Below are 19,732 nucleotides of genomic sequence, written 5' to 3' on the forward strand. Positions count from 1 at the left end.
TTCCATTACAATGCATTCGAACCTGTTTCCCTATTAGCACCCTATACTCCAAACATAGTGAACTACTTTTAAACTGAGTCCTATGGGCCCTGGTCAGAAGTAGTGCAGTACATAGGGAATGGAGTGCCAATTGGGGAAACAAGCTGAGCCTGAAGGTTCCGTAGGAATCCAAGTTGACGAGATCAAGGTCAAAGATAATTGTTGCTAATAGAGATGACAGAGATGAACATATCACTAAAACACGAAATAGTTCTCCAGATCTGAAGAGTGTGACAATATCAGAGATCCTCAAGTTATTAATTAATACTGAAGAGAAGAAAAAAAAATCGTATCAATGCTTGTTAGAGCACTGGGGTTAAATTCCTCTCCGTGTTGAAAACTACAGAGTGTCAGAGTTGAGGTACATTTAAACCAGAGAGACATAAGGCAGCATAAAAGCCCCCAAAAAAGGTTTTTTAAGAAAATGCTAATTTAAGACCAGACAAGTAAAGATTGTGTAACATTCATGAATTATTAAATGGTTGGATCTGCATGAAACATGAAGAAATTAGAAGCATTACAGTTAGTTGCTGCCTCTCTCTCCTTCCATCTCTACCAATACCCAATGTCGCTGAGGTGGTGTCTGAAATGGCACTGTACTCCCTATGCAACTTTTGATCAGAACCCAGTGAGACTGGGACCGGGTTCACAAAAGTGTCTTAAAGCTAAGTTCATCGTTACAACCTTTTTGTAGTTGTTAAAATCTCTGAGCTGCTTTCCCAAAACCCATTGTTATTTACATTGCACTTGAAAACACTCGTAATCTAACGCCTGCCTCAGATCACTCGTAGAACAGCTAAGTGGATCGTTAGATGATTTATTTTTTTTATTTTTTTGTTGCCCTCCCGCGTCACTTTATACACATTAGATCTCCGTTAAACATAAAATCACATGGTTTATCCTTCTCTCTGTGACCGGAGTTAACTTCACAACAAAGTTGACTACAAATAAAAAGTGACCAATGTCTTTGCAATTAATACAAATAAAATATGTTTAAAATGAAAACCTAGATGATTTATTCAAATTAAATAATTAAAATCAAACATATTTAAATACCTTAGATGTTCAATACATTTTTGTACTTGTAGGCTAATGTCTGTAATTTGTCTCAAAATACAATATTTTGTGACGTGTAGCCTAACATGTGCAATGGTGTGCCGAATCGGTGATTTAAGTCAGTTTTATTGGGTAAGCATTAGAATAAGCCGCGGCAATAGGTGGCACTATCTCTCTATGAGCTGATCCATTGTCAGTATTGTGAAATCATTCTAACGTTATTAAGGTAAGATTTCAATGGAGAAAACTGATCCGAGAGCAACGCTTCCTTTCTTTCAATTCTTTCAATTCTTTTCTTTCAATTCTTTCTTTCTTTCAATTCTTTCTTTCTTTCAATTCTTTCTTTCAATTCTTTCTTTCAATTCTATCTGTATTTCTTTCTGTCCCTCTGTCTCTGTCCCTCTGTCTCTGTCCCTCTGTCTCTGTCCCTCTGTCTCTGTCCCTCTGTCTCTCTCTATCTCTCTCTATCTATCTATCTCTCTCTGTCCCCCTCTCTCTGTCCCTCCCTCTCTCTGTCCCTCCCTCCCTCTATCTATCTCTCTCTCTGTCTCTCTCTGTCTCTCTCTCTCTCTCTCTCTGTCCCTCTCTCTCTCTGTCCCTCCCTCTCTCTGTCTCTCTCTCTCTGTCTCTCTCTCTGTCCCTCTCTCTCTCTCTCTCTCTCTCTCTCTCTCTCTGTCCCTCTCTCTCTGTCCCTCTCTCTCTGTCCCTCTCTCTCTGTCCCTCTCTCTCTGTCCCTCTCTCTCTGTCTCTTTGTCCCTCTCTCTCTGTCCCTCTCTCTCTGTCCCTCTCTGTCCCTCTCTCTCTGTCTCTCTGTCTCTCTCTCTCTGTCTCTCTCTCTCTCTGTCTCTCTCTCTGTCTCTCTCTCACACTTTCTTGCTCTCACAAACAATCTGTCTTTATCTCTCTATCTCTGTAGATGGCTTGTTAGTGTGCATTCAAAACGGATAAAGTAACAGTTCATGTTCTATGTAGCGTGATCTCCGTTGTTTAACTCTGCAGTAAAACCCTACCTAGACATCTAGTAGCTCAAAATGACAAACTAACGGGACTTCATTTGACATTGTGTCTTTGCCAGTCACATAATCCCAAACACCCTTTGTCCGAGTGGTTCAGTCATTGAGCCCTACAGCCTATTCCCCACACTGGGCATAATGATGCAGAGATGACATTTTCACGGGGAGCTAAGGGGCAGTCCTTGGAGTCTGGAGCTGGAGTCATCCGTGACTCAGCCTTAGTGTCCGGGGAGACCGGGGAGAGAGATGAAATCATGCCAGGGACAGAGTCTGTGTCCCAAATGGCACCCCTATTGTCTATTTAGTGCACTGCATAAGTAATAGGGTACCAGTTGGGGACACAGATACACAGAGTTCCCCTGAGTTCCTGGCAAGGATGACAAATGAACTGTGTACATGGTATTCCATAAAGCATGCCGAATCGATTTGGGGATTGAAAAGCAAAGGCCCTACTGTTAGGTCTATAATACATGTGTTGGTAGGGTGAACATTACAAGTTATAAATGCATAAATAGCTACAAGCAGCTATGCTGGGGTTCAAACTGTGGGCGCACTTTGCCGGGGGAAAAAAATGGAAACATTACCTTAGGATGAGCTACTTCTTTACTCCTTACCACACTTGCCAATTATCAGAATTCTAAATCAAACAGATCATGAAAAAAGCTTTTCAAGAATTGTGTAAATGTTTTTATGACATTGACTACTTGGTTAAAAAAACATTATTCTCCAGAACCGCTGGACCAATCGGCACCAAATTTGGTACATCTTTAGACGCACCTCTTCAAAGACAGAAACTCAAACAATATGGCTGCTATGAGCCAATGAGCATGCATTAACTATTTTGTTCTGTCCATCAGAACCAACACGTGGCCAAACTGAATCATACAGTAAAAGTAGATAGATATCCCGTTGTCGTTAGTATGTGTATACGTTGTATTGTTTATAAAAGATCAACAAATACAACAAAAAAATACAAATTAAAATCCTTGAGCATGTGCGCCACATTTCATCACTCTGAGTCAAACAGATCAAGAGATATAAACATGTGATATAGATACATATAGAGCCACCGAGTGATCAAGAGATATAAACATGTGATATAGATATAGATACATATAGAGAGATATAAACATGTGATATAGATATAGATACATATAGAGAGATATAAACATGTGGATATAGATACATATAGAGAGATATAAACATGTGATATAGATATAGATACATATAGAGAGATATAAACATGTGATATAGATATAGATAGATATAGAGACACCATCGATCTGAATGTGCTTAGATAAGTTGAGTCTCTACAGGTTTTTTGGGGAACATGTGTACCTAGTTTTGTTACAAAACAAATATCTGTGTCGGCGTTATACGCATTTCTGTGCCAGACCCCGCCCACTTGAATGTTTATTGGTCACATGGTCTGACATGCTATCCTGGGGAGAAAAAAACCCATCATTTGTGAGAGCTCAAAGGTCCATACATCTATCAACCTTTTGTGCCGATCGGTCATTCGGTCCCAGTGGAGTAGCGTTTTTAAATGTTTATCACAGAATTCTAAATGGCAGACCTGAAGGGTCCTTGAGGCAAATTTGTTCCTTGTGAGGAGAGGGACGTATGTACTAGATTTTCACCCTCTAGGTCACACGGGCGTGACCTTTCAAAGTTGCATTTTCAATCGTTTGTTATAGCGCCACCATGTGGTCAATTGGCATGGCATTGCATGAGAGGGTGTGGCCCTTGGCTCTTTACCATCGTGTCAAGTTGCACCCTCCTGGGCATTATACCAAGGGACCCATACAAGTCCAGTCAATCTCTTCCTCTTTACATTAAACCTGTTGGGGCTAGGGGGCAGTATTTGCACGGCCTGATAAAAAACGTACCCGATTTAAACTGGTTACTACTCTTGCCCAGAAACGAGAATATGCATATAATTAGTAGATTGGGATAGAAAACACTCTAAGGTTTATAAAACTGTTTGAATGGTGTCTGTGAGTATAACAGAACTCATATGGCAGGCCAAAACCTGAGAAGATTCCATACAGGAAGCGCCCTGTCTGACAATTTGTTCTCCTTCTGTGGCATCTCTATTGAAAATACAGCATATCTGCTGTAACGTGACATTTTCTAAGGCTTCCATTGGCTCTCAGAAGGCGCCAGAAAGTGTAATGGGGTGTCTGCAGTCTCTGGGCTAAGTACAGCAGCTCTGTTTGTGAGTGGTCAGGCTGGGAACAGTGACACTGGAGATGCGCTTTCATGAGAATTCTCCATTTTTTTCTTTCAGCCTTTGAATGAATACAACGTCGCCCGGTTGGAATATTATCGCTATTTTACGAGAAAAATAGCATAAACATTTATTTTAAACAGCGTTTGACATGCTTCGAAGTACGGTAATGGAATATTTTGAATTTTTTTTGTCACGAAATGCGCTCGTGCGTCACCCTTCGGATACTGACCTGAAAGCACAAACAAAACAGAGCTATTTGAATATAACTATGGATTATTTGGAACCAAAACAACATTTGTTGTTGAAGAAGAAGTCCTGGGAGTGCATTCTGACGAAGAACAGCAAAGGTAATCCAATTTTTCTTATAGTAAATCTGAGTTTGGTGAGGGCCAAACTTGGTGGGTGTCAAATTAGCTAGCCGTGATGGCCGGGCTATGTACTCAGAATATTGCAAAATGTGCTTTCGCCGAAAAGCTATTTTAAAATCTGACAACGCGATTGCATAAAGGAGTTCTGTATCTATAATTCTTAAAATAATTGTTATGTATTTTGTGAACGTTAATCGTGAGTAATTTAGTAAATTCACCGGAAGTTTGCGAGGGGTATGCTAGTTCTGAACATCACATGCTAATGTAAAAAGCTGTTTTTTGATATAAATATGAACTTGATTGAACAAAACATGCATGTATTGTATAACATAATGTCCTAGGAGTGTCATCTGATGAAGATCATCAAAGGTTAGTGCTGCATTTAGCTGTGGTTTTGGTTTTTGTGACATATATGCTTGCTTTGAAAATGGCTGTGATTATTTTTGGCAGGGTACTCTCCTGACATAATCTAATGTTTTGCTTTCGCTGTAAAGCCTTTTTGAAATCGGACAATGTGGTTAGATTAACGAGAGTCTTGTCTTTAAAATGGTGTAAAATAGTCATATGTTTGAGAAATTGAAGTTATAGCATTTTTGAGGTATTTGTACTTCGCCCCACGCGATTCCACTGGCTGTTGACTAGGTGGGACGTCCCAGGGAGGTTAACGAATATGAGAACAAAATAACAAACATGTCGTCAATAATCTACATTGATCTATTTGCATGTGTTTCCACAGCTCCATGTGTCTCCAATAAGAAGTTTGAAATGTGACTGAGTACCAAAAAGCACCATATTCCTTATCAATGGCACCCTATTCAAAGTGAAAAGGGCTTTCTAATCGACCTGGCCCGGGTATCCTGGAAGGATATTGATCTCATCCCGCCAGTAGAGGATGCCTGGTTGTTCTTCAAAAGTCAATTCCTCACCATCTTAATTTACAAAAAATTTAGAACTAAGAACAGATATTTCACTCCAGACCTGACTGCCCTTGACCAGCACAAAAACATCCTGTGGCAGACTGCAATAGCATCGAATAGTCCCCGCGATATGCAACTGTTCAGGGAAGTCAGGAACCAATACACACAGTCATTTAGGAAAGCAAAGGCTAGCTTTTTCAAACAGAAATTTGCATCCTGTAGCTCTAACTTCAAAAAGTTTTGGGACACTGTAAAGTCCATGGAGAATAAGAGCACCTCCTCCCAGCTGCCCACTGCACTGAGGCTAGGAAACAGTGTCACTACCGATAAATCCACAATAATCAAGAATTTGAAAAAGCATTTCCCTACGGCTGGACATGTTTTCCTCCTGGCTACCCCAACCCCGGCCAACAGCACTGCACCCACCCCAGCAACTTGACCAAGCCTCCCCAGCTTCTCCTTCACCCAAATCCAGATAGCTGATGTTCTGAAAGAGCTGCAAAACCTGGACCTGTACAAATCAGCTGGGCTAGACAATCTGGACGCTCTCTTTCTAAAATGATCCGCCGCCATTGTTGCAACCCCTATTACTAGTCTGTTCAACCTCTCTTTCGTATCGTCTGAGATCCCTAAAGATTGGAAAGCTACCGCGATCATCCCCCTCTTCAAAGGTGTGTGACACTCTTGACCCAAACTTTTACAGACCTATATCCATCCTGCCCTGCCGTTCTAAAGTCTTCGAAAGCCAAGTTAACAAACAGATCACTGACCATTTCGAATCCCACCATACCTTCTCCGCTGTGCAATCCGGTTTCTGAGCTGGTCATGAGCGCACCTCAGCCACGCTCAAGGTACTAAACGATATCATAACCGCCATCGATAACAGACAGTACTGTGCAGCCGTCTTCATCGAGCTGGCCAAGGCTTTCGACTCTGTCAATCACCTTATTCTTATCGGCAGACTCAACAGCCTTGGTTTCTCAAATGACTGCCTCACCTGGTTCACCAACTACTTCTCAGATAGACTTCAGTGTGTCAAATCGGAGGACCTGTTGTCCGGACCTCTGGCTGTCTCTATGGGGGTATCACAGGGTTCAATTATCGGGCCAACTCTTTTCTCTGTATATATCAACGATGTCGCTCTTGCTGCGGGTATTTCCTTGATCCACCTCTACGCAGACGACACCATTCTGTATACATCTGGCACTTCTTTGGACACTGTGATAACAAACCTCCAAACAAGCTTCAATGCCATACAACACTCCTTCTGTGACCTCCAACTGCTCTTGAAAGCTAGTAAAACTAAATGCATGCTTTTCAACCGATCGCTGCCCGCACCCACCCGCCCGACTAGCATCACTACTCTGGACGGTTCTGACTTAGAATATGTGGACAACTATAAATACCTAGGTGTCTGGCTAGACTGTAAACTCTTCTTCCAGACTCATAATAAGCATCACCAATTCAAAATTAAATCTAGAATCAGCTTCCTATTTCGCAACAAAGTATCCTTCACTCACGCTGCCAAACATGCCCTCGTAAAACTGACTATCCTACCAATCCTCGACTTTGGCAATGTAATTTACAAAATAGCCTCCAACACTCTTCTCAGCAAACTGGATGCAGTCTATCACAGTGCCATCCGTTTTGTCACCAAAGCCCCAAATACCACCCACCACTGCGACCTGTATGCTCTCGTTGGCTGGCCCTCGCTACATATTCGTCGCCAGACCCACTGGCTCCAGGTCATCTATATGTCTTTGCTAGGTAAAGCTCCGCCTTATCTCAGCTCACTGGTCACCATAACAACACCCACCCGTAGCACGCGCTCCAGCATCTCACTGGTCATCCCCAAAGCCAACACCTACTTTGGCTGCCTTTCCTTCCAGTTCTCTGCTGCCAATGATTGGAAGTAATTGCAAAAATCACTTAAGTTGGAGATTTATATCTCCCTCACTAACTTTAAGCATCAGCTGTCAGTGCAGTTTACCGATCGCTGCAGTTGTACATAGCCCATCTGTAAATAGCCCATCCAACTACCTACCTTATCCCCATATTCTTTTTGTTTCTTTTTTTTGCTCTTTTGCACACCAGTATTTCTACTTGCATCCTCATCTGCACATCTATCACTCCAGTGTTCATTTGCTAAATTGTAATTACTTCGCTACAATGGCCTATTTATTGCCTTACCTCCTTACGCCATTTGCACACACTGTATTTATATTTTTATATTGTGTTATTGACTGTACTTTGTTTATCCCATGTGCAACTCTGTGTTGTTTTTTGTCACACTGTTTTGCTTTATCTTGGCCAGATCGCAGTTGTAAATGAGAACTTGTACTCAACTAGCCTACCTGGTTAAATAAAGGTGAAATAAAAAATAAAATAAAAAATTATGGTCAAATGGCACCCTATTTCCGATAAATGGCACCCTATTCAATATAAATGGCACCCCTATTCACTATAAATGGCACCCTATTCACTATAAATGGCACCCTGTTCCCTATAAAAGGTTCCCTATAAAAGGCACCCTATTTCCTATGAATGGCACCCCTATTCCCTGTAAATGGCACCCTATTCCCTATAAATGGCACCCTATTCCCTGTAAATGGCCAGCTAATTCATGATTTCGACTGGCTGAGAAGCGCTGCCTGCCTGTTTGTCTCGTCTCGACTCCCGACACGTTCATTACTATAGATCGAATTTGAATTTTGAAACAATGTTGCAAATGTCGGAGAGACAGACAGCAAGGTTTACACAAATCTCTGCTGCTGAAGACTAAATGTTAGTCTAAAAGAAATGTGAGATAATGTCTAGAGGCTTTTTATAGTGGAGATCAAGTTTATACATTGCCTGGCTGGGCTGATGAGACAGTGGATTGCGCAGTCAGATGTAACAGAGCAAATAGGCATTTTAAAGTCATAGATCTAGCCGGTGGTAATTTATGGAATAGACACTGGATGGAATGCGGTTTTAACCAATCAGCATTCAGGATTAGACCCACCCGTTGTATAATTCCTTTTACATGCTGACCACACCGGCAGCATTGTGTGCGCAAGCATTAATCATTCCATCCAAACTGCTCACGCGCGTCAATGAGCATCTGCATAGCCTGGCACTAAAATAAAGCATACAGCTCTATTTTAGTGCCTGATGCACTGCAAGTCCTGCCTCTCCCATCTCCTCACTGGTTTTTAGGAGCATATACACACGTGGGTGAATGAAAGATGAGCGAGAACCACAGTCCAGTCGTTTGCAGTAATACACATTAAAGTTGGTTGCCAACAGCCATATTAAATCCACAGAAGAAGAAAAAAGAAGAAGACTGAACTAGGAGAGAGTATGAGGAGAGAGTATGAGGAGAGAGTATGAGGAGAGAGTATGAGGAGAGAGTACGAGGAGACATAACTAGGAGAGAGTAAGAGAAGAGAGTACGAGGAGACATAACTAGGAGAGAGTATGAGGAGAGAGTACGAGGAGAGAGTACTAGGAGAGAGTACGAGGAGAGAGTACTAGGAGAGAGTACGAGGAGAGAGTACGAGGAGAGAGTACTAGGAGAGAGTACGAGGAGAGAGTACTAGGAGAGAGTACTAGGAGAGAGTACTAGGAGAGAGTACTAGGAGAGAGTACTAGGAGAGAGTACTAGGAGAGAGTACGAGGAGAGAGTACGAGGAGAGAGTAAGAGGAGAGAGTACTAGGAGAGAGTAAGAGGAGAGAGTATGAGGCGAGAGTACGAGGAGAGAATACGAGGAGAGAGTACTAGGAGAGAGTACTAGGAGAGAGTACTAGGTTATAGTACGAGGAGAGAGTACGAGGAGAGAGTACGAGGAGAGAGTACGAGGAGAGAGTACTAGGAGAGAGTACTAGGAGAGAGTACTAGGAGAGAGTACGAGGAGAGAGTACTAGGAGAGAGTACTAGGAGAGAGTACTAGGAGAGAGTACTAGGTTTCCCCTTTTATCTGTGGATTAATTGAGTAGAGAACACAAGATTTTGTGTGACTCAAAATGGGTCAATATTCTACAAAGATCCAGCAAAAAGAAAAGGACCTTGTACATTTCAGATAAAATAACAACCCGATGCTAAATATCCATGAAGGTTTCATATGTGTTTTCGACCTGTCCCCAAATTAATATAGTTGGTTCACAGTTGGTTTTGATATTTTAACATGCGTGTCCTGATCACGTCTGATGGTGGTGGTGGTGGGGGTGGGGGGGGGGGTAGACAAACTCAACATGCACACGATAATGTAACAGAGTATCCCTGTCGAAGACACACTCAGACCACTAGGATGCCCTCTTGGTGTAACGGTTAAGATGATGGGTTACTACGTGGGAGACCTTGGTTCAAATCCCTCCACTTGTATATACACACATCATACTCACGTTGAGCTGTAATGTCTCTGTCCATTGTCCAATGTTCTTGTATCCCGGGGAGCTGTTGCTGTTGATCTGATACTGGAACAGGTCGTAACGTCCCGGAGCATCACCGTTCCTGTTGAAATTCACCGACGTCCTCGCACTTCCTGTAACGGGAGCAACGGCACAACTTGACGCGCTATGTTACATCCCTGCACTTGTAAGGGCTGAGTTTCCTAACATGAACATATAATCACTTGGTTAGAGTTGCTGGGCTGACAGGCATCACGGTGCTGGCTTAACAGTACCTCTTTCTCCCTCATCAGCTCACACCGAGACCGGACCTCTTGTCTCGCAAACGCACACGGCCACCATCTTAGCAAGCCATGCCCTTGAAAAGCTAGCCATTTGATGAGGTTACCAATCCCCATCAGTTACACATAAACATGCCTGACTGGTGCATGCATACAGGACCTTCAGAAAGTATTCACACCCCTTGATTTTTTCCCACATTTGTTGTATTACAAAGTGGGATTAAAATGGATTGAGTTGTTATTTTTTGTCAACGATCTACACAAAGAGTCTGTAATGTCTCAGTGGAAGAAACAGTTATGGAAAATAAAACACTAATATATTTTGATTAGATAAGTATTCAATGCCATGAGTCAATACATGTTAGAATCATATTTGGCAGCGATTACAGCTGTGATTCTTTCTGCACACCTTGATTGTATAATATTTGCCCATTATTCCTTAAAAATGTTTTCAAACTCTGTCAAGTTGGTTGTTGACCATTGGTAGACAGCCATTTTCAAGTCTTGCCATAGATTTTCAAGCCAATTTAAGTCAAAACTGTAACTTGGCCACTCAGGAACATTAGATGTCTTCTTGGTATGCAACTCCAGCGTAGATTTGGCCTTCTGTTTAAAGTTATTGTCCTGCTGAAAGGTCAATTTGTCTCCCAGTGTCTGGTGGAAAGCAGACTGAACCAGGTTTTCCTCTAGGATTTTACCTGTGCTTACCTCTATTCTGTTTATTTTTTATCCTAAATAATGATGACAAGCATACCCATAACATGATGCAGCCACCACCATGCTTGAAAATATGAAGAGTGGTACTTAGTGATGTGTTGTGTTCAATTTGCCCTTAAACAAAACACTTTGTATTTTGGACAAAAAGTGCATTTCTTTGACACATTTTCTTTGTAGTATTACTTTAGACCCTTAATGCAAACAAGATGCATGTTTTGTAATATTTTTTATTCTGTACAGGCTTCCTTCTTTTCACTCTGTCATTTAGGTTAGTATTGTGGAGTAACTACAATGTTGTTGATCCATCCTCAGTTTACTCCTATCACAGCCAATGCACTATGTAACTGTTTTAAAGGTGCCTGTTAGAAGCTTGCTGGTTGGCTTTTTGTTCTAATAATCCATAAGCAACCGCCCGACAATATGTGATAAAGTGAAAATCTGAGGCCTTAACCTGCAAATATAGAAAATGTACTAATAGGCTACAGAACAAAGACGTAAGATTTATTTTTTTTGACAGGGTATTTTGTTGCCTGAATATTTTGTTGCCTGATTTTTAGATACAGTATGTTTCCGATTTAAATATTATCTTCTCAAGATGCAGAAATAAATACATAAAGTCAAAATGTTGCCTACATTTAGTGTATCATTTTACTGCAAGAAATGGTTAATTCTACAGGTGTTAAGATGAAGGCTCTGTGACAGGTTATAGACCTACAGTCAACGTCCAACATCCAGATTTCAGTTTCCATTTTAACCCATCTGAACAGTAGGCTACAGTTCCCTTGACATGCAATAAACCTATTTGAAGTCTCGTCTTGTGACTGTCTCATTTTAATAGCGCCTCACAATTATCACACATAACATACACAGAGCTAAATATAGCCTACAGTACATAACATACTCAGCTCAAGAATTAGCTTTGCAAACTGGACCCAGTTATAGAATATGGAATCCTCCTTCAGAGATTATACTTCTATATAAACTCTGTTAATCAAGCAACAGTAACGATAACATTTATCTGGTTAATAGACTCTTTGGTTATTCCATGATACCCCTGTATGCTTGAAAGTATCTCTTAAAGTCATATCAAGATTAGTTTGTCTAGAGATATTTTTAAGGGAAGAGATTTTATGGCAACAGTGACAGGGGTGATTATGGGAAGATACCAAGACAGTACAAAAGAGTGTGACTGCAGAGTCCCTGCTGTGCCTGCTGTGCTGTGTGGGCGGCGGATCGAAGCCTGTTGCCCCTTGCTAGCTAGTCGCTTCATGCTTCATTATCTCCTCTCTCACATGCTGACTGATGCCTCGACTCCCTCTGTCTCTGGGGTGATGGAGTTACAGGAGAGGAAGTATCTGTCTCTGGGGTGATGGAGTTTTAGAGGAGGAAGTATCTGTCTCTGGGGTGAAGGAGCTATAGGAGAGGAAGTATCTGTCTCTGGGGTGAAGGAGTTTTAGAGGAGGAAGAATCTGTCTCTGTCTCTGGGGTGAAGGAGTTTTAGAGGAGGAAGTATCTGTCTCTGGGCTGAAGGAGTTTCAGAGGAGGAAGTATCTGTCTCTGTCTCTGGGGTGAAGGAGTTATAGGAGAGGAAGTATCTGTCTCTGGGGTGAAGGAGTTATAGAGGAGGAAGCATCTGTCTCTGGGGTGATGGAGTTATAGGAGAGGAAGTGTCTGTCTCTGGGGTGAAGGAGTTATAGGAGAGGAAGTGTCTGTCTCTGGGGTGAAGGAGTTATAGGAGAGGAAGTATCTGTCTCTGGGGTGAAGGAGCTATAGGAGAGGAAGTATCTGTCTCTGGGGTGAAGGATTGTAGAGGAGGAAGTATCTGTCTCTGTGGTGAAGGAGTTATAGGAGAGGAAGTATCTGTCTCTGTCTCTGGGGTGAAGGAGTTACAGGAGAGGAAGTATCTGTCTCTGGGCTGAAGGAGTTATAGGAGAGGAAGTATCTGTCTCTGGGCTGAAGGAGTTACAGGTGAGGAGGTATCTGTCTCTGGGCTGAAGGAGTTTCAGAGGAGGAAGTATCTGTCTCTGTCTCTGGGTTGAAGGAGTTATAGGAGAGGAAGTGTCTGTCTCTGGGGTGAAGGAGTTATAGGAGAGGAGGAAGTATCTGTCTCTGTCTCTGGGGTGAAGGAGTTACAGAGGAGGAAGTATCTGTCTCTGGGCTGAAGGAGTTATAGGAGAGGAAGTATCTGTATCTGGGGTGAAGGAGTTATAGGAGAGGAAGTATCTGTCTCTGGGGTGAAGGAGTTGTAGAGGAGGAAGTATCTGTCTCTGTCTCTGGGCTGAATGAGTTATAGAGGAGGAAGTATCTGTCTCTGTGGTGAAGGAGTTATAGAGGAGGAAGTATCTGTCTCTGTAGTGAAGGAGTTATAGAGGAGGAAGTATCTGTCTCTGTAGTGAAGGAGTTATAGAGGAGGAAGTATCTGTCTCTGGGGGGAAGGAGTTATAGGAGAGGAAGTATCTGTCTCTGGGGTGAAGGAGTTTCAGAGGAGGAAGTATCTGTCTCTGGGGTGAAGGAGTTATAGGAGAGGAAGTATCTGTCTCTGGCCTGAAGGAGTTATAGGAGAGGAAGTATCTGTCTCTGTCTCTGGGGTGAAGGAGTTTTAGGAGGGGAAGTATCTGTCTCTGGGGTGAAGGATTGTAGAGGAGGAAGTATCTGTCTCTGGGGTGAAGGAGTTATAGGAGAGGAAGTATCTGTCTCTGGGCTGAAGGAGATTTAGAGGAGGAAGTATCTGTCTCTGTCTCTGGGGTGAAGGAGTTATAGGAGAGGAAGAATCTGTCTCTGGGCTGAAGGAGTTTCAGAGGAGGAAGTATCTGTCTCTGTCTCTGGGGTGAAGGAGTTATAGGAGAGGAAGTATCTGTCTCTGGGCTGAAGGAGTTTCAGAGGAGGAAGTATCTGTCTCTGTCTCTGGGCTGAAGGAGTTTCAGAGGAGGAAGTATCTGTCTCTGGGGTGAAGGAGTTATAGGAGAGGAAGTATCTGTCTCTGTCTCTGCGGTGAAGGAGTTATAGGAGAGGAAGTATCTGTCTCTGGGGTGAAGGAGTTTTAGAGGAGGAAGTATCTGTCTCTGGGCTGCAGGAGTTTTAGAGGAGGAAGTATCTGTCTCTGGGGTGATGGAGGTATAGGAGAGGAAGTATCTGTCTCTGTCTCTGGGGTGAAGGAGTTACAGGAGTGGAAGTATCTCTCTCTGGGGTGAAGGAGTTGTAGAGGAGGAAGTATGTGTCTCTGGGGTGAAGGATTGTAGAGGAGGAAGTATCTGTCTCTGGGCTGAAGGAGTTTCAGAGGAGGAAGTATCTGTCTCTGGGGTGAAGGAGTTTTAGAGGAGGAAGTATCTGTCTCTGGGCTGCAGGAGTTTTAGAGGAGGAAGTATCTGTCTCTGGGCTGAAGCAGTTTCAGAGGAGGAAGTATCTGTCTCTGGGGTGAAGGAGTTTCAGAGGAGGAAGTACCTGTCTCTGGGCTGAAGGAGTTTCAGAGGAGGAAGTATCTGTCTCTGGGCTGCAGGAGTTTTAGAGGAGGAAGTATCTGTCTCTGGGCTGAAGGAGTTTCAGAGGAGGAAGTATCTGTCTCTGGGGTGAAGGAGTTTCAGAGGAGGAAGTACCTGTCTCTGGGGTGAAGGAGTTTCAGAGGAGGAAGTACCTGTCTCTGGGCTGAAGGAGTTGTAGAGGAGAATGATTGTTGTCTCTTCACTGTGGTGATGCACTTAACTGCCTCTTAGAGGAGAATATCAGTGATGACATCTCATGATCATCATATTTTAGTAGGCTGCACGGTCAAGGGGCTATAAAAACTAAACAATAACAAAAACGCCATAACAGAAAAAACATTTGATTTGGTAAAATAGGCCTATTTTTTATTTTTTTTAAACGATTAGTATGCAGAATTCATTTTTTATTTTTTTTTGGTCTCTATTTATCTCTTTACACTGGAGATGTTTTAAACCCTTTGAACAAGTTGCAGAAAGTTCAGCAGCACAACTTCAAGGAGCGGTTTATATCTTTTCATCAGTAGTGCTTACATGTACAGTACAACTAACTAGCTTCTGTTCTCGATAAAGAAAAGTAACATTCTATTGATCAATAACTGCAGGAAGTAGATCGGCCATCGCAACAGAGAGACTGATGGAGACCTATTTGTAATAATTACAGAGAGCTCCAAAAAATATTGGGACAGTGACAATTTTTTAAATGTTTTGTTATGTTTTGATTCCAGCACTTTGGATTTGAAATTATACAATGACTAAAAGGTTAAAGTGTAGACTGTCAGCTTTCATTTGAAGGTATTTATATCCATATCGCCTCAACCTTTTAGAAATTACACCACTTTTTGTACATTATTCCACCCATTTTAGAGAATTGTCTGTTTGTTTTGGTTGTGTTTCAGATTATTTTGTGCCCAGTAGAAATTAATGTAAAAATAATGTATTGTGTCATTTTGGAGAAATGTATATTGTAAATAAGAATAGCATATGTTTTCTAAACACTTCTATATTATATGTGGACGCTACCATGATAAGGGATAATCCTGAATGAATCATGAACAATGAGTGAGGAAGTTAGAAGGAAAATATCATGTACCCCCCCATTAAAAAATACATTTATTAATAACCTCCCCTGTTATTGTAATGGTGAGAGGTTAGCATGTCATGGGGAAGGGGGGGGGCTATTTAGGCATAAAAATCGATGGATGCATTTGTGTTAGAAAGACAAAACACTTTATGAATATTTACATTTACATTTAAGTCATTTAGCAGACGCTCTTATCCAGAGCGACTTACAAATTGGTGCATTCACCTTATGATATCCAGTGGAACAACCACTTTACAATAGTGCATCTAAATCTTTTGGATTACTGACCTCTGCCTGCCTTGACATGTCTACTGCCTTTGTTGGAACATTAAACAATTGTTTATTCGACGTGGTCTGTATCTGGATCTTCCCTTCGTCCTGATACTTGGTATGTCTCTATAAGCTTGGCACATCTAGCCACTGGGATTTTTGCACTTTCTTCAAGACAAAACTGCTCCAGCTCCTTCAAGTTGGATGGGTTCCGCTGGTGTACAGCAATCTTTAAGTCATACCACAGATTCTCAATTGGATTGAGGTCTGGGCTTTGACTAGGCCATTCCAAGACATTTAAATGTTTCCCCTTAAACCACTCGAGTGTTGCTTTAGTAGTATGCTTAGGGTCATTGTCCTGCTGGAAGGTGAACCTCCATCCCAGTCTCAAATCTCTGGAAGACTGAAACAGGTTTCCCTAAAGAATTTCCCTGTGTTTAGCGCCATACTTCAATTCTGACCAGTTTCCCAGTCCCTGCCGAGGGAAAACATTCCCACAACATGATGCTACCACCGCCATGCTTCACTGTGGGGATGGTGTTCTCGGAGTGATGAGAGGTGTTGGGTTTGTGCCAGACAGCGTTTCCCTTGATGGCCAAAAAGCTCAATTTTAGTCTCATCTGACCAGAGTATCTTCTTCCTTATGTTTGGGGAGTCTCCCACATGCCTTATGCCGAACACCAAACGTGTTTGCTTATTTTTCTCTTTAAGCAAGGGCTTTTTTCTGGACACTCTTCTGTAAAGCCCAGCTCTGTGGAGTGTACGGCTTAAACTGGTCCTATGGACAGATACTTCAATCTCCACTGTGGAGCTTTGCAGCTCCTTCAGGGTTATCTTTGGTCTATTTTTGTTGCCTCTCTGATTAATGCCCTCCTTGCCTGGTCTGTGAGTTTTGGTGGGCAGCCCTCTCTTGGCAGGTTTGTTGTGGTGCCATATTCTTCCCATTTATTTATAATGGATTTAATGGTGCTCCGTGGGGCCATTCATAACAGGTGTATGTATATATGTGTATATATATATATAGATCATGTGACACTTAGATTGCACACAGGTAGACTTTATTTAACAAATTATGTGACTTCTGAAGGTAATTGGTTGCACCAGATCTTATTTAGGGACGTCATAGCAAAGGGGTGAATACATATGCACAACTTTTCCGATTAAAAAAATAAATAAAAAAATGTCAATTCATTTCACCGATTTGGACTACTTTGTCTACAAGAAATCCAAATAAAAATGTATTTAAATTACAGGTTGTAATGCAACAAATTAGGAAAAACCCCCAAGGCACTGTACCTATCAAAATGTTGTCCAGTGGTGCTGTGTCTGCCTTGACAAACATGTCAGTCGTCATATCTTCCTGTTTCGCTGCCAGACAAGGCTCCGCTGAGGTGTAGAAGTGGTAAGGATTCCCTCCATGGTGCTGTTGGGACAGCTTTATGTAGGCCCTAATAGTTTGTGGGCAATGGTTGTCACCGCTATAGTTAAATTCATGTATTGCTTACTGGTTTTGCTGGCATTAATCTAAAACAAATTGTTGAGATTGTCTCACCTAGATTTGCATGATAAAACCAACACAGCTCATTGATATTATTGAAGTAAAAATAATATATATATATATATATATATATATATATATATATATATATATATATATATATATATATATATATATATATATATACTGCTCAAAAAAATAAAGGGAACACTTAAACAACACAATGTAACTCCAAGTCAATCACACTTCTGTGAAATCAAACTGTCCACTTAGGAAGCAGCACTGATTGACAATACATTTCACATGCTATTGTGCAAATGGAATAGACAACAGGTGGAAATTATAGGCAATTAGCAAGACACCCCCAATAAAGGAGTGGTTCTGCAGGTGGTAACCACAGACCACTTCTCAGTTCCTATGCTTCCTGGCTGATGTTTTGGTCACTTCTGAATGCTGGCGGTGCTTTCACTCTAGTGGTAGCATAAGACGGAGTCTACAACCCACACAAGTGGCTCAGGTAGTGCAGCTCATCCAGGATGGCACATCAATGCGAGCTGTGGCAAGAAGGTTTGCTGTGTCTGTCAGTGTAGTGTCCAGAGCATGGAGGCGCTACCAGGAGACAGGCCAGTACATCAGGAGACGTGGAGGAGGCCGTAGGAGGGCAACAACCCAGCAGCAGGACCGCTACCTCCGCCTTTGTGCAAGGAGGAGCAGGAGAAGCACTGCCAGAGCCCTGCAAAATGACCTCCAGCAGGCCAAAAATGTGCATGTGTCTGCTCAAATGGTCAGAAACAGACTCCATGAGGGTGGTATGAGGACCCGACGTCCACAGGTGGGGGTTGTGCTTGCAGCCCAACACCGTGCAGGACGTTTGGCATTTGCCAGAGAACACCAAGATTGGCAAATTCGCCACTGGAGCCCTTTGCTCTTCACAGATGAAAGCAGGTTCACACTGAGCACGTGACAGACGTGACAGAGTCTGGAGACGCCGTGGAGAACGTTCTGCTGCCTGCAACATCCTCCAGCATGACCGGTTTGGCGGTGGGTCAGTCATGGTGTGGGGTGGCATTTCTTTGGGGGGCCGCACAGCCCTCCATGTGCTCGCCAGAGGTAGCCTGACTGCCATTAGGTACCGAGATGAGATCCTCAGACCCCTTGTGAGACCATATGCTGGTGCGGTTGGCCCTGGGTTCCTCCTAATGCAAGACAATGCTAGACCTCATGTGGCTGGAGTGTGTCAGCAGTTCCTGCAAGAGGAAGGCATTGATGCTATGGACTGGCCCGCCCGTTCCCCAGACCTGAATCCAATTGAGCACATCTGGGACATCATGTCTCGCTCCATCCACCAATGCCACGTTGCATCACAGACTGTCCAGGAGTTGGCGGATGCTTTAGTCCAGGTCTGGGAGGAGATCCCTCAGGAGACCATCTGCCACCTCATCAGGAGCATGCCCAGGCGTTGTAGGGAGGTCATACAGGCACGTGGAGGCCACACACACTACTGAGCCTCATTTTGACTTATTTTAAGGACATTACATCAAAGTTGGATCAGCCTGTAGTGTGGTTTACCACTTTAATTTTGAGTGTGACTCCAAATCCAGACCTCCATGGGTTGATAAATTGGATTTCCATTGATTATTTTTGTGTGATTTTGTTGTCAGCACATTCAACTATGTAAAGAAAAATGTATTTAATAAGATTTTTCATTCATTCAGATCTAGGATGTGTTATTTTAGTGTTCCCTTTATTCTTTTGAGCAGTGTATATATATATATATATATAGTAGCAGTCAAAGGTTTTAGAACACCTCCTCATTCAAGGGTTTTTCTTTATTTTTACTATTTTCTACATTGTAGAATAATAGTGAAGACATCAAAACTATGAAATAACACATATGGAATCATAGTTTGTCATAATTTGTTAAACACCAAAAAAGTGTTTAACAAATTAAAATTTATTTTAAATTTGAGATTCTTCAAAGCAGCCACCCTTTGTCTTGATGACAGCTTTGCACACTCTTGGCATTCTCTCAACCAGCTTCACCTGCAATGCTTTTCCAACAGTCTTGAAGGAGTTTCCACTTATGCTTTTCCTTCACTCTGCGGTCCAACTCATCTCAAACCATCTCAATTGGGTTGAGGTTGGGTGATTTGTGGAGGCCAGGACATCTGATTCACCATTCCATCACTCTCCTTGGTCAAATAGCCCTTACACAGCCTGGAGGTGTGTTTTGGGTCATTTTCATGTTGAAAAACAAATGATAGTCCAACTAAGTGCAAACCAGATGAGAAAGCATATCAATGCAGAATGTTGTGGAAGCCATGCTGGTTAAGTGTGCCTTGAGTTCTAAATGAGCAGGTTCTGAAAATAGGATAATTAGAAGAGATATTG

At 42.3% G+C, this 19,732-nt stretch overlaps 1 protein-coding gene across 1 annotated transcript in view; it reads right to left on the reverse strand.

The window, feature by feature from the left end:
• Positions 1 to 19,732, reverse strand: part of LOC106566206 (metabotropic glutamate receptor 7) — a 396,414-nt gene that overhangs the window by 141,265 nt on the left and 235,417 nt on the right. Inside the window, exon 7 of the mRNA XM_045691964.1 lies at positions 10,010 to 10,149. Within this exon, the coding sequence (XP_045547920.1) occupies positions 10,010 to 10,149 (140 nt within the window). The remainder of the gene's footprint in view (positions 1 to 10,009; positions 10,150 to 19,732) is intronic.

Source organism: Salmo salar, chromosome ssa12, assembly GCF_905237065.1.
Source record: "Salmo salar chromosome ssa12, Ssal_v3.1, whole genome shotgun sequence".
NCBI classification, from domain to species: Eukaryota; Metazoa; Chordata; class Actinopteri; order Salmoniformes; family Salmonidae; genus Salmo; species Salmo salar.